This window comes from Brienomyrus brachyistius, chromosome 2, assembly GCF_023856365.1.
Source record: "Brienomyrus brachyistius isolate T26 chromosome 2, BBRACH_0.4, whole genome shotgun sequence".
NCBI lineage: Eukaryota > Metazoa > Chordata > Actinopteri > Osteoglossiformes > Mormyridae > Brienomyrus > Brienomyrus brachyistius.
In genome coordinates this window covers 20,373,195-20,388,156 of record NC_064534.1, presented here as the reverse complement: position 1 = coordinate 20,388,156, position 14,962 = coordinate 20,373,195, and the positions used below count along the sequence as shown (strand labels likewise).

The window sequence follows — 14,962 nt, the reverse complement described above, 5'->3', positions numbered from 1 at the left end:
TCCATTCATTTCTATGGAAGAATCATAATGACAACCTTAACCCTTACCAAGTCCTAATCTTTACTGTAAGTAACCAAACAGAATAAAAACCTTTGACATTTTTAGTTTTTTGATAGCAGACATTGATTTTTACAAAACTTTTTCCCCTTATGGAAAAATTGGTCCCCACAACCTAATATATACATAGACACACACACAGATTTAAAATTTTATCTTTGTGGGGACTCTCCATTCATTTCTATGGGGGAAACTCTAATCACAGCATGAGGACCTTAACCCCCACCCAGCCCTAACCTTAACCATAAGAACCAAACAAACTTTGGGACTTTTGGCATTTTTAGTTTTTTGATTACATTCATAGATCTTTGTGGAGACCTGAAAAATGATCCTTACAATGTCAAAATAACAGGTTTTTATGACATTGTGGGGGAATTTGGTCCCCACAATGTAATATAAACATAATTTACACACACATACACATTTAATATTTATATTCTATTTTCTCTACATTTGATCCAGACTGTTAATTTTACGATATTAATATTGCTTATTCAGTACAAATATACATTGGTCCCCACAATGTAATATAAACATAATCTCCCTACATACACACACATACACAGAATTCATACTGGATAGAACAGTGTTTTCCTTTGACCTAAGAGAGCCTTCATGCAAAAATGGTAAAACAAAATAAGCTTCAGAGGGATGAAACTGGAGCAATCACTGTTGTACCTTTTTACAATAGTACCATAATATGCATTTTGCATTAAGAATTAAACACAGGGAACATTAACTGTACAAAAAGAACTTTTTTTATAACAGTAGTTAAAAATATCGTTAACATTTTATTTACATCTTTGAGGCTCAATACCTCTAAATACATGAATCTTTATAGTTAAACACATACAAAGTATGCAGCAAATAAGGTGGTATTCTTTTCTTACCATTGGCAACTTAACTCTCTGTGCGACCGTAGCACTGGGCATGAGACATGCAAATGATAAAGAACAAACACATACAGAAAGCTGAAATGCTGTTGCAAAAGAATTATAATGAGGTGCCAGTAAGACATTCTTAAACGAGTCAGATCAGCTGGTCCATCACTTAGGTGTACTGTGTGATGCACCATATGAATGCTAAATACAAACGAAAGATCACATTTCCTGAAACTTGTCTCTTCACTGTCATGAGAGAGTTACATTTAACCACGATCACAGGTCCAGTGTATATTTCCTGTAAAATCTTTACCCAGTTTCCTGTGTGGATTCTGCCCTGCATTTTCACATTTCACTTTCCCTGGAACGCAGCAATCGTTAGGTTCCTGATTGGAGTTCAGATTTCATGCAGTTTTGTATACAGCTGGATGCGGCAGTTGGCCAGAATTCACCATGGGTGCTGATAAACATCTCTGAAGCCAAAGGTCAGAAAACCAAAGAGGATGGGGTAATGGTCTCCTGCTCATTCAAACTGCCATTAAAGAGTTACTTTGAGACGTACAGTTGGTTCATCACCACAAAAATTAGTCTGACCTCAATTACTAAATTTTTTACACATTATAGCAGTAAGACACATTGCCGACTGTAGATAAAATATAAACAACATAGGTATAGTGTTAACAAGCGACTCATTTTCAATAAACTCTGATACGGAATTCAGTTCATTCGATGCTCCAGTAAAATTTGATGAGCCAAATAGCATATCAAAGTGTGCAGCGATAATTTAAATGCAGGCCATCGCTAGTCAAAACCGAGCAATACGATGGAGTGTAAGGACTCTCCTGTCAAAAACACTTCCTTGTTTTTACGTGCTTGCAGTAAGCTGGTGTCGACCAAAATATTTCCCTTTTGCGGGGCACATGTAAAATACAAATACATCATACTGGGTCTTTCATTGTTCTCGACCTCTGCATTGTATGATATTTACAATCGAAATAAGTGCATCTCGCAGGTTTGTATTCACAATTCAATACATCCCAGAAAGATGATGCAATAATCAAGCAGAACTATTACTGTGGCAGCCAGCTTGATCAAATGAACAATTCGAAATAAATAATAATCATTTAAACACCACTCTGACGGTTATCATTTACATCCTTGGAGCCATGGTAGTTCACTTATATCCACATATGCTTTTGATTTAAATAAACAATGACTGAGAACTTTGTTTCTCAAAGTTGGATACCTAAAGCAAGCACATAAATGACGGGATTTAAATATTACCGCTTAACACCCGTACAGTGAACCAGAGACAAAGAAATAATTTTTTTATTTTCGCTTTCTCTCTGGATATATCTCGCTCTCTGGCAGTCCACTTTGAAGCATGAGCACATTTAAAATGAACGCCGCTTATCTCGGAGAGACAGATGGGAGTTTTGATTATAATTCTCTTTCTAGAGGGGCTACACCTTCCAAAGAAATGCTGATTGTAACATACGTGCCCTGTTAATGCTGCACCAAAAAAACAACAACATTCTATCTGCAGGGACTGGCCATTAGCCTTAGCTAATTCGTTAATTTTTTACTCGCATTCACTTGTTTCTATTTGTTTCAATAATGGCAATTATGCTAAAATTATGTGCTTTTACAAATTAGATGTATTAATTTAGATGCTAAATATAGGCTGCCTTGGCATAACACAGTAAATGTAATGAAGAATTGATATGTATGAGCTTAGATACTGTAAATATATAGCATAATCGGTATTTCGGAAGCCGATACATGAGATTGGGTGGCAGAGATTCAATTGGAAAAGTAAATGTAGCATATTGAAAACGATAACGTACATTGTATTTGCTGATTACATATATATTATTTATTCTATTTATGCAAGTATTACTGTGATACACTGACGCCGCGCATATTAAGCAGGAGCTACTTTCACATTTCAGCCCACAGTACATTCCGGAGAGTTTCCTGACTTGTTTTGTGCAGCACATGGATGTCATTGTGTGATGTTCAAGTCACACCCTGAAGGATATGTGTCATTCCTGCTCTTGGGGCAAAACAATGTGCCGTACGACCAAAGGAGCGCAAAAAATAAATAAATAGAAAAATGATTTAATGGCATTGTTCCACATTAGCCCTAATTTCAGGAATTCCCAATGCAGTATTTACCCTGCCCCCACTCTGTAAGTCTATGTGTCTTCTAGGCCAACGCTGTATGGCACACAGCAAAATCAGAATGTTTAGAACTGACCCTGATTAACATGCAATAAGAAAAGCCAGCCAGGGCTACTGTTCATATTCAAATTAGACAGCTGGGATACCATTCATAGTACACAACTGGATCAAGTGGCGTGGCCAGTGTCAGTCTATTTTTCACATGCTGGAACGCTGCTGAGACACTGGTTTGACTAGTAAACCTGGGATGTAACTCAAGGGATTGTAAACCTGGGATGTAAAATCAGCTCGAGGTTTATAGTACAAACTAAACCATTTTAAATTTCATTGTAATGTTAAAAACGTGCATTGCAAAATATATTTAGCTTAAACCGTCCTGGTCACTGAGACCTGGGACAATGACATAAAAAGTGTAACACTGACATGAGAGAGATACCACAAACTGTTGAGGTTTCCGCTTAGTAGAAAAAAACACCTCTAAAATACAAGACTCTTTACAAGACTGATCTTTTTTGTGTTTCGTATTTAAATGAGCACAACCATACCCTGGCTAGAGAGAAACATAGTTAATTGATTCTAAGCAAAGATGGTTGGATTTCTCTGGATGGGTGGATTTCGCTCATTACATAGTGGTTTCTCACAAGCTTGAACACAGATTTAGAGGGTCTCTCTTCTCCTACGGAGGGAGTGAGTCAACCCAGTCCAGGTCACCCTCAAGTGCTTGAGAGCTTGGGAGAGCAGATCCAGCCCTCAGTTTTAACCCAAAGAGCCATAAATAACAGTGACCAATAATAAAAAAATACTCCCTGCTCCCAATGGAACTGACCATCCATTGAAAATAATGGAATTCTGCCACCGCATCGTCAACGTGTGCAGCACTGCCTGCACCCCCGATGCCCGCTGTACCCTGAAAGAGCTGCTGTCCCACCCATGAATGCGCCCTGACAATTGGCAGCTCTTCACGCAGCTGCCCTCCTGAGCCCCAGTCCAAGGTGGCGCCGTGTTGTCCCGTCCATCCTAGCAGTTGCTGCTGTTCCGGAACTCTCCGTTCTCTGTGATTTGCAGCTTGGTGGGGTTGGTGGGGGAGATGCCGTTGCGGGTCTGCATGCTGTAGCGCTCCTTCAGCTGCGTCAGGGCGCTCATCAGACGTGCGTTGGCTGCATCCAGGGATGTGATGCGCTTCTCCTACAGGACAGGCAGATGGAGAACCAGATCATATCTTTGTGGGGACTCTCCATTAATCCCTTTGAGAAAAAACCCTAATCCCAACAATGACAACCTTAACCCCTACCCAGCCCTAACCTTAATCATAAGTAACCAAACAAATACACAACTTTTGACGTTCTTTGATTGCAGTAACTGAATTTTTATAAAATTGAGTTTATGGTGGTCCCCACAAAATCAAAATGACAGGTCCTTTACCACATTGTGGCATCTGGCCCCCACAATTTAATGTATACATACCCACAACCCCCCCCCCCCCACACACACACACACACACACACACAACACTATAGGCAATTTAGAGACATAGACTGCATGTCCTTGGCCGTTATAAATGTTGTGAGAAAATTGCTGTTCTGTTCCTCCATGGAGCCTGACATAATATAACTGTTTGCACAAAGACTGTGATTTTTTCTGGATCCAATAACCTTCAGATAAGAAAAAAAAAACACTAACTGTCTTCAGCAGAGCAGAGCCTACAAAGGAGGAATATGTATGTCACCAGAAAACCTCTAATGAACAGATAGTATTACTCTGCCCTTTATGGGAAAAATAGCAGTCAACAGTTGGTATGTAGTTTACTGAATGATGTTCTATGCCCACTGAAAAGGTTTGTGAATTTATAGGCTAAAATCCCACAGACCAGTTCTGAGAGATTCCACCCAGTGCACTGAAAAGGTTCATGATAACAAAAGAAATTAAATTACATTCTTTATGTGACACAGGGCTACCACATTTACCCACTGTCACAACCTATGTAGAGCATATATCAGAGTACATAAAGCTCCCAGGATGGGAGGAGCAAAGAAAGAAAGATAAAGGTGCTTTATGACATCATTATCCGGAAACGCCTGCGTGGGGAGTCAGTTCTGTGCTGATGTAAGCACATGCTGCGCCTTTCTGGTCTTTGTCAGGCTGGGGGAGGCGAGGTGCACAGCACAGCATGTAGAAAATCTCACGCCTGTTTGCAGAAGCCGCGAGAAATTTCCCAAGCAATGAAGTTGCTGGGAATTGTCCCAGTTTTTTTCCGAGTGTGCTTTCTGAAGTTAGCCTGTGCTCTTTTGGTCATTATGAGACTCTGCTCCTGGAGTCCGATACAATGCAGGGCCAACGGCAACATCTCGGGCTGACATTTCATATCGTACACCCGACCCTCACCTGGGCCTCGATGATCTTCTGCTTGGAGTCCACCACAGCCTGCATGTCCGAATGATCCTTTTTCAGTTCTTCCTCAACGGACATTAACCTGGATGGTTTAAAACAGAGTGTCTCATATTGGCCGTCCCTCACTGTCCTACATCACGCCCGCCCCCCCTCTTTACAAGTATGGTATTTTCCCAAAGGGGCACGGGGTGGCGCTGAAGAAGCCAACCATAATCCCCTCCCTCATCCTGCACAGATAGTGTGGAGCGATGTGGGGATACTCGTTAGTGACGAGTGTGTGATGTCTATCGCTGTGGCGAATTGCTGTGGCGGCGTCTGTGAAGTACGACTGCGATAGCAGCTAAGTCTCCGTGTGACTCCGTGACTCGGCTCTCCCAGTGCTGCCACAGGGAACCCGTACCAAGTGTGGGAGTCAGGGAGTTACTCCACACCACACCTCCGGAGAAAACAGCATGGACACTCAGCTCAGTCTGTGAGCCTCCCAAAAACAAGGCACAAACTCTGCTCTATCCACGCTGTAAAGAGCATTGAATATGCTGTCTGTGTGCTAACATCATTATTACATTATACAACTCATTTAGGTAATAAGTGTGTTTATACGCCAAGATGAAAACAATTACTAAAGCTTTAGAAATCAAACACCAAAGAAAATTAAGCAGAATTTTACCAAGGCGATTGTGTTCAGTCTAGTAACGAAAAAGAACTAAACTTACAAACTGGTTCCTTTGTGCAATACAGGAACTGTGCTGTTAATAGTACCAGCTATTTAAGCCTAAAACGTGCTACACAAAAGAGGTCAACCTGAGTAAGGAACCAACCAAGCGCATAGTGGAAAAAAAGACTTTTCAAAAAAGGAAAATCCTTTCAGCCGTAAACCTTGGTAATGGATTACTATTTCAGAACATCACTGGTCAAACCTGACTCAGCAAAGTCCTTTTCGACAGTCCCAGAAGTGGCGCTCTCACCTGCTGATGATCCCTTTCATCTGCAGGTCCTTGTCGTCCTGCTGCCGACGCAGGCGCTCCTCAGACTCCTCCAGCCGCGCCTGGTACTCCATCATCATCTTGTGGGAGTGCTCGTCCTGCTCCTTCAGCCGAGACTCGTATTCCTCCAGCTTCTTGGCCGAGATGCGGAGTTTCTCCTGCAGGATGGCGATCTCCTGCTGGTACTGGGGGCAGCACAATGGCGGAGATCAGAGGGCAGATACACAACCCTGCTAATGATGATGAAAATAACCAAGACGGCCAAGAGGAACAGACCTCTTAATCATTACCTCCTTAGACTGCCTGCCTGAAATATCCTATTGTTCAACTTAGATTTGGTTTCACCCTCCTTATTCTGCTTAATGACTATGCTCCCAGGAACAACTAATTTGAATAATTAGGCTGTGTTTTTCTTCTACCTTAATAATTTCATGGGTTATCTTCTGTGCATCATCTCTATAGTCTTCCAGATGATAACTCTCAGTTTTCCAGTTAAATGTATCTATGTTTAGGGAGCGTACAGGAACGAAGGACGCTGCTTGCATAATCATGCTCCTGCTCTATAGTTAGCCCGGCATTGCTAGCGCTAGATCCTAGAATCCTTTTCAGCTGGAAGGTGTATTTATGCTTGTTCAGGCAAACTCTGTAAGTCAGCAAATCCCTAATGGATTTAGAAGTATATATATATATATCTGGTGGCACTGAGGAGCAGTGATTCCAGCCTCTTTCATAAAGGCTGACTGCAGAATATCTTTACAAGAGTTTCTGAAGACCTCCCAAAGGACCAAATTTTATCCAAGACAGGGTTTACCTTGCATGGACAAAGCCCCGTTATTGAAGTGTGGCTCTCTACCAGAAGGGGATTCAGAGATGTACCATCACAAAGGTTTATCATATACACCAGTGAACCAACAATGAAACGTTTTGCACATTAATAACTTCCATCTTCCGCTGGCAAATAATTGTTTCCTAGCCATCTTACCCAATGGAATTCACACAGGTTTGACACCCCCTCCCCATAGAGTATGAAAGTAAGAAAAGCAAAGCCTCCTAAATGGATGATCTTAACCATCTACAGTCAGGGCGAAGTGGACGTGCTCTGGAGAACCTGGAGATGAGCACACAGTGCAGATTTCGACAAAGCAAACCGACCAGGGCAGCTGACCTCAGTATGGTATGAGAAGGTTTCTCTGTAGCGAAACGGGAAGAGAAGATATCAGACAGTGATGTTTGTCACACCGTGTCCCTCATCAGTCACATTTCCCTCCCTACGAAGCTGTCTCACCTTGACCCTTCTTACATCTGCAGCATTTAGGAAAACCTCTACATCAGAGGTCACTAAGAGGTGGACCGCGGTCTAGGTCTGGACTCAGAAGCTGTCCCACATGGACCTGGACCGATAACTAAAACTAGAAAGTTATGATTTAAAACCTGACGGGGCGCTTCTATTTTAATCGGAGCAGCTTTTGTAGTCTTTTCGGTAGTGGTTTAGCGCTAGAACCGCCATTTTCCACGCCAACGAACGTTAACCGCCTTTAACCGCCAAGCAAGACATAGTTCGGCATATGCAGCCCTTTGTTTGCGCTAATGTGCCATTAGTGTTAATAACAGCAGCGAAGGTAACACCCTCAACTAAAAAGCCATAATGTTCCTAAGAGAGTGGTTGCTTAATAACAGCAGCGAAGCTAACACCCGCAACCAAAAAGCCGTAACATTCCTAAGAGAGTGGCTGATGTATTCTGAAATCATAAAGCTGAAAAGTTTTCAAACACAGTATGTATTATATAACATGTTGAATAAATAGATGTAGTTTATTGGTGATTTCATGTTCGTTGAAGTTTCCGCTTTTTAACAACTGTATACAGTAATGTTATTTGTTATATAAATCAGCTCAGGTGAAACAAAAAATGTAAGTTTTCAGGGTTGCCAAATCTCATGCATCTGGCATGACACTCACACTTTCAGACTCACGCAGGAAATCTTACGGCAAATCTATATTATTCCATCATAAAACTAAAATTACCTACGTCAAAAGTGTATTTACACAGTTATATACGTGAAACAGTCAGGTATTGATTACATGCAATGTTTATACTACTGTATAGGCTAGTTAAATACATATCACACTAAATAGTTGGACATTATGATCTTCCGGACCTTTGCTTTAAGATATTTTCTCTAACTGGACCTCTCTAAATATTAGTTGAATACCCCTTCTCTACACCATGTGTACTAATGAAGAACAGCAAAACCAGCATCCCCTGACTACAGCATTTAAATTTTCTTAATTACATATAAAAGTATCGAAGCGTAAGGCTGATGTTCTTGCTGATAGTGTTTTTTTCCCCCTCTATTCTTCTTTGCATGGGTGCTAATCCCATTGCCTTAATAACTCTTACTATGCTTGCTAAGCAAGGGCCATCAGCACCAGTACTGCTCGCCAGCTTCCCACGTGCTGGACAATACGGCTGCACGCCAAGGCCGAGCTTCTCCGGATCCGGACAGTTTGGAAACATGCCCGTCTCCTTAAATACATCACAATATAAATTGTGAAAATGCTTCATCTACTTATTTTTCATTAATAATAATAAAAAAAAGGTTCAATTGCTTTTAATTAGGTGGCGCCAGGGTAGCCGAGGGAGACGACATCCCATAGCAAATTGCCAGCTACAGGAGACCTGCACTGTCCCACAAAGTCTGGGCACTCACATTGTGCAAGCAAAATGTTTCTTGGTAATACCTGCTGATTTGGTGACTAAAATAGCTGCTCTTTGTTTCTCACTAGGAACTAAGTGCTTGATTTTAGAATGCATGGAGTATCCTACGTACTTTCCGCAGTCTTTAAATAGATGAACTATTACTGAATTTCTCAAATATAATCCAGGCCCAAAAAGTCCCCTGTATTATGTGGTTCCGTTTATATAGCTACATAAGAAAATAATAGAATATGTAATACACATGCTTATTTGTAAAGAAAGTAGTAAAATAGCAATAATCTTAGCATTTATCAAAAGCTAAAGATCTATTTGCAACTGTTAACAACATAATTAGTGACTACTGACATGAAATTGCGTTAGCACTGACTTATTTAATACGCCATATCGGTGTCTAGCACACTGCAATCAGATCCCACAATATTGATGTCTTGGTCACTATCAGTAAAACGCCACTCAGACTCCACAGATAGTTCTGACATCATTGCTGCTGTGCAGCTGTGAGCATTTAGTGTGTGTGCAACACTAGTGCGGTTCATCAACCAATCAGCAGCAAAACCACTCAGACATCTGATTTCAATTTCCGGATTCCCAACCCATAAACATAACATTCGGGAGGTCCTGGGGACAGAAAGTAAGGAGGTCACAGGAGACATGGATGACCTGAATTTACCCTCTCAGTAAGTATTTGTATGGCGTTTCCGTGGGAGACAAGACCACAATCACAGAATTTCCAATCACCAGCTCCCACTAAAGACCTTTTGGCTTAGTATCTATAAAGAAGCAGTTCTCTATATGACATTATTGCAGTTTTTCTATAAAAATTGCAAATAGAGGATCTTGTTCAAACTGCCCCAAAAACTCACAGCTAAGCAGAAGAGATATTGAGAAAGGTCTTGAGAAAGGTTTATTTTAGATGTAACCTTGCCTATATATGGCAAAACCCAAAAAATAGCATTTATCATTAAATACAGTCAGGTTTTTGGGATATTTTAAATACATATTTGTACTTGTGAAATGAAATGCACCCTATCATAATTTTCTGAAAGTGACATGAGTGCCATATGGGGGGAGGGGGGGGTACCTGTGATGATTTTATGGGTAGGGGGTGGGGGTGGTGGTGACGTTACCTTCTCAGTCTGTGAGAGATCGTCTCGGTTTCTGAGGTCGTCCCTGTGCTTCGGATCCAGGTCGAGCCCCTCGTGCTCCAGATACTGCACATTCATATTCAGAAGCCAGGCTGCCGTGCGATCCAGAGCGTTGGGGTTCACCGGGGACGGGGCCTGGCAGGAGTGGCATGGCAGCAACGAGACGGTGAGGAGAGCAGGAGCGACAGCGATGCAAAGAAAGGTGTCGGTGAGACAGTAGAGAATCCATAAGAACAAAAGGCTTTCTCTAATTTCTCAATTTATGCCACCTGCAAACATCCACAAAATCAGTGTAAAAATCCATCCATCCTTCTGTCTTCCACATCAAGCATATCTAGTAGAGGGTGCCAGGACCCTATCAGAGTCAGCATGGAGCACAAGGCAGGGAAACAGTCACAGTAAAATTTATTACAGCAATTGCAGGTTGAGATGAAAAGGTAAACATGAAGTAGCTCACTGAGGTTATTTGAAATGGGCTGCAGGACATGGTTAACTGTGGAAGAGAGACAGTAAGGGCTTTGCTTTCTGCCCGAAGCCCACCCCCTCATGATTACAAGCCTATATCATAATAACCTGCTGCGTCTGGGCATCCTGATGATTCAGTCCCACGTCAGCCAATAGCAGGAAGATCACATGCTACATCTGCAGCCTTCATCATGGGGCATCGCTCACTAAGCAATAAGCCGTTTATGTCGATAATTACTGCCAATTAGATCTCACTGCTGTGGACCGAGTCCCACACGCACAGAGCAGTAATGCACACACAGCTGCACCTGTTCAGATACAGGGGTAAACACATGCACCTATCATCAGAGATCACCCAGCCAGTGCGGTAGACAGATGAGAGACCAGCAATCCTTTTCCATACTGCTGAGGATGGACTTCTTCACGTCTTCCCTGAGATCTGACACAACAGTTTCTACGCTTCTGGTTTCAGCGTGCGCTTTACAGCGAAACACTATGCAGCATTACTCTGTTTCCGATTAACAAGCTACGCAGCGGATGGGTCTGCGTCACCTTGATCTGCCGCACTGGAGAGACAATGGGGACACAGAGAGCGATGCAGGCCACTGTCCTACAAATGCCATGTGATTTTTGCTAAGTTAGGAGGCACTTGATTAATTTTTGATGAGGATCTATTTCAAAGCCTTTTGAAGAAGCATCTGAACATGAACAAGCGGTATGTAATCAGCGCTCTACTGTAAGCAATTAATTTGGCGTGTCCACTTAATTCCCAGAAAATCTGTGACAAAATGCTCTTTGAAAGCAACTTTGCAGGCTGATTGATTATTCTGTATATACTACAGCTGTAATGATCTCATTTTTAAACCGTGACTCTTTTTTGACCCTTTTTTAGAAGTTAAAACAGCTAAGCATTAAAAAATGGAGGTAGAATGTTAAGCCTCAGGTGCGCTAACCTGCTTGTGTAGGGTGCGTTGTTTGGTTTCTGGACTGTCTCCTTTCGAGAAGGAGGACTGCTGACATAGTCGAGCTCCACTGCCTGGCCAATCGGGGGATGATGACATCATGCTGCCGCTAGAGGGCCGAGGGTAGGGCGATGTGTTGAGCAGGTTGGGGGGAGTGCGCCCCCTGGTGACAGGGGGCGGTGGCTGGTCGATACGGCGCTGAGGTCCTGCGCTGTTCTGCCGCGGCACGTTGGGCTGATTCTGGGATTCGTTGAGGGACAGCTGCCGGCGGTTAAACTCGCCGGAACGCCGCACAAAGTCTTCGCCACTGGCCGCCACGCTGGCCGCGTGGTTGAGGAAGGCGTGCTTTCCTGCCGTAACATCCTCATTGTTGCCCTGAGAGCTGACGGAGCTGTGACACTCTGACCCAGAGTCGGCCATGCCGCGGGGCGAAACTGGCAACCCAGCGGCCATCTGGTACACTGGGTTCTGGAAAGACAACGGGGCCAGCAGCTGAGGCCGTCCCGGAACACCCTCTGCGTTAGGCGTTGTTGGGGTTTGCCCCACCCTCCTTAAGGTATGGCCGCCGAAGTTGCCCTGAGTAGTGCGGGCGGACCACGCGCCGTTGCCCCCGGCCTGTCCATCGTTGAGGCCGTCGCTGGACGAGGCGTTGGGCCCGTTCTCCAAGCTTCGGCTGTCCTGCAGGTCCACCATGGACAGGCTCTTGTTGCCGTTGGATACCTGCATGTCGGGTTCGTTGGTCTCCGAGTAGCTGGAGCTGCGAGCCGGAGACGCCTGCACCCCAGAGGTCCGCGTCACAAAGAACAGGTCCTTGTTCTCTGGAGTAGGCGACGGCAGGCGTGTGAAGTCAACCAACCTGCAGGACCGTCAGATGTGGGCCATGAGCACCGGAGAACGCACATTGAACGCGTCATTTATTTTTGAATGTGTAGAACCATCCATCCATCCAGCCATCCATCCATCATCTATAGTTTCGATTCAGTGCAGTTTGTATTCAATGAATATCCATCCATCCATCCATCCACGCTAATCTATAGTTTTAGATTTGGTGCGGTCTGTATTCATCCATCCATCCATCCATTTTCCAAACCGCTTATCCTACTGGGTCGCGGGGGGTCCGGAGCCTATCCCGGAAGCAATGGGCACGAGGCAGGGAACAACCCAGGATGGGGGGCCAGCCCATCGCAGGGCACACTCACACACCATTCACTCACACATGCATTCCTACGGGCAATTTAGCAAGTCCAATTAGCCTCAGCATGCTTTTGGACTGTGGGGGGAAACCGGAGTACCCGGAGGAAACCCCACGACGACATGGGGAGAACATGCAAACTCCACACACATGTGACCCAGGTGGAGACTCGAACCCGGGCCCCAGAGGTGTGAGGCAACAGTGCTAGCCACTGCACCAGGTCTGTATTCAATGTATATAAATAAAAAACCTTTCAATGTCAAATATATTTTATAAATGTATTTTCTTTAACATGTTGAAGAAGCTAAACATTTTAACGAATAAGGGCAACATATAATGTCAAAAAGCAACAAGTAACTCCTGTCTTAACTGTAGTAGTGTGATATTAATGCCAATAAGAAGAAAAAAAAATGCAAACTGATGAACACACAGGTTAGACAGACATCAACACAGTCAGTCGGAGTATGACTGCAAATCAATCGCTATAAAACCACCCAGTGCTTTTTTAAATAGTTTTGTGTCGATCCGAGTTGAAGTTAAGTGGCTGTTTAACAGTGGCTGCAAGAGTGAGCTGTATCTGTGCAGCGGCTGCCTCTCCTGCTACGGCTACAGCATCTAACATCACACCAGGATGCTTCTGGTAAATGGACACTCATTCTGCAATACAATTCTATGTATTGCTGCTAGCATAAGCATTGTCTATATACAGTTGCAGTTTTATCGACAGCGATATCGACATAAATTATGAGGAAACCAAAATGCTCCCACGCTCACCATATTTGGTTTTTCCTTATCAAACTGGAAACAGCTCACAAAGCATGAACAGGCTATTGATTGGCTGCAGCTCTCAAATGGGTGACACCCGCATTTATGTACATTTTTGCGGCTAAGCTAGCTCACCTAAAAACGTTTTTAAAGCAGAGATCACAATGATGAAATTCGCTAATTATAACTGTCACTGGGGGCAGCGTTTGGCTCAGTGGGCTATGCCTCTGTGCCTGTGAGCAGGAGGTCATCAGTTCACGCCTAGCCTCAGCACATCTGCGGGTCCTTCAGCAAGGCCCATTAACCCCCAGGTGCCTGGGTGCTGAGGGCGGGAAGCGAACCCACAGGTCTCAGTCACACGGCTGTATTATTTTTCGGATAAGACAAGCATTGTCTCTTTCCATTAAAATTTTTTAAGCTGCAATATTGCAGGAAGTTTACATGGATCATGTTAACAAGTGCAGAAAGTCCACCGATATGTGAACGCTTGTTAGAATATATATAGAATATACATCGCATCTGACAGTTGGGATAGCGATTAAAACATCAGTTTCACTCAGCTGACAGAGACTGGGTGTATTCTCCTAGACTATGTGACCTTGACTGCATAGACATGGTGTGTGTGTGTGTGTGTGTGTAGGAAGACCAAGCCGCTGTGACCTGCCATGCATTATCCAATATTATAATATTGATCTGAGTTTGATAACATTAATAGACGGCATTACCTCCGAGCTGAACAGCTTAACTCACATGGCATTTTGCAGCTGGAGCTTAGAGCAGCTTTTTAAGTGAGGGGGATCTGAATCTTATCGTTTTCTCAGAGATACTAACCTGTCATACTCCCAACACCAAATACATTACTATGTTTGCTGACTGACTGACAGCATGCTTTTGTGCTTGATCCAGTTAGAGAATTGGATATTTAAATTATGTGATTCAAAGTACGTTAGGATTTAACATCCCTTACTGGGAACATAAAGGAATTATGGAGAGAGATTTCCTGACATGTGTCCACGGTTCTACTGACTAATGCTGGGGACCCAATATCAAACTGGCACTGGGCCCATAATGGAACCAACCGGACAGACCGGGGGCTCATGCCTGACAGACTGCTCCGGGATGAGGTCGAAGCGCCTTCTTGTACTAGCGGGGCATATTCCCCTTAGGTGGCCACTGGGTGCCAACTTTTCCTTCCCAAAAGAATCCTAATATGCCCCATTTTG

The 14,962-nt window shown here is 43.5% G+C and overlaps 1 protein-coding gene across 6 annotated transcripts in view; it reads right to left on the bottom strand.

Moving 5' to 3' along the window:
• Positions 1-3,405: 3,405 nt before the first annotated feature.
• The window catches only part of dab2ipa (DAB2 interacting protein a), a 138,051-nt gene continuing 126,494 nt past the window's right edge, over positions 3,406-14,962 (bottom strand). For all 6 annotated transcript variants that reach the window (XM_048984780.1, XM_048984781.1, XM_048984779.1 and 3 more), the window contains 5 exons: positions 11,774-12,638; positions 10,338-10,490; positions 6,476-6,678; positions 5,505-5,592; positions 3,406-4,307 (listed from right to left, as the gene is read on the bottom strand). In XM_048984780.1, coding sequence (XP_048840737.1) covers positions 4,140-4,307; positions 5,505-5,592; positions 6,476-6,678; positions 10,338-10,490; positions 11,774-12,638 — 1,477 coding nt within the window. In that variant the 3' untranslated portion in view covers positions 3,406-4,139. The remainder of the gene's footprint in view (positions 4,308-5,504; positions 5,593-6,475; positions 6,679-10,337; positions 10,491-11,773; positions 12,639-14,962) is intronic.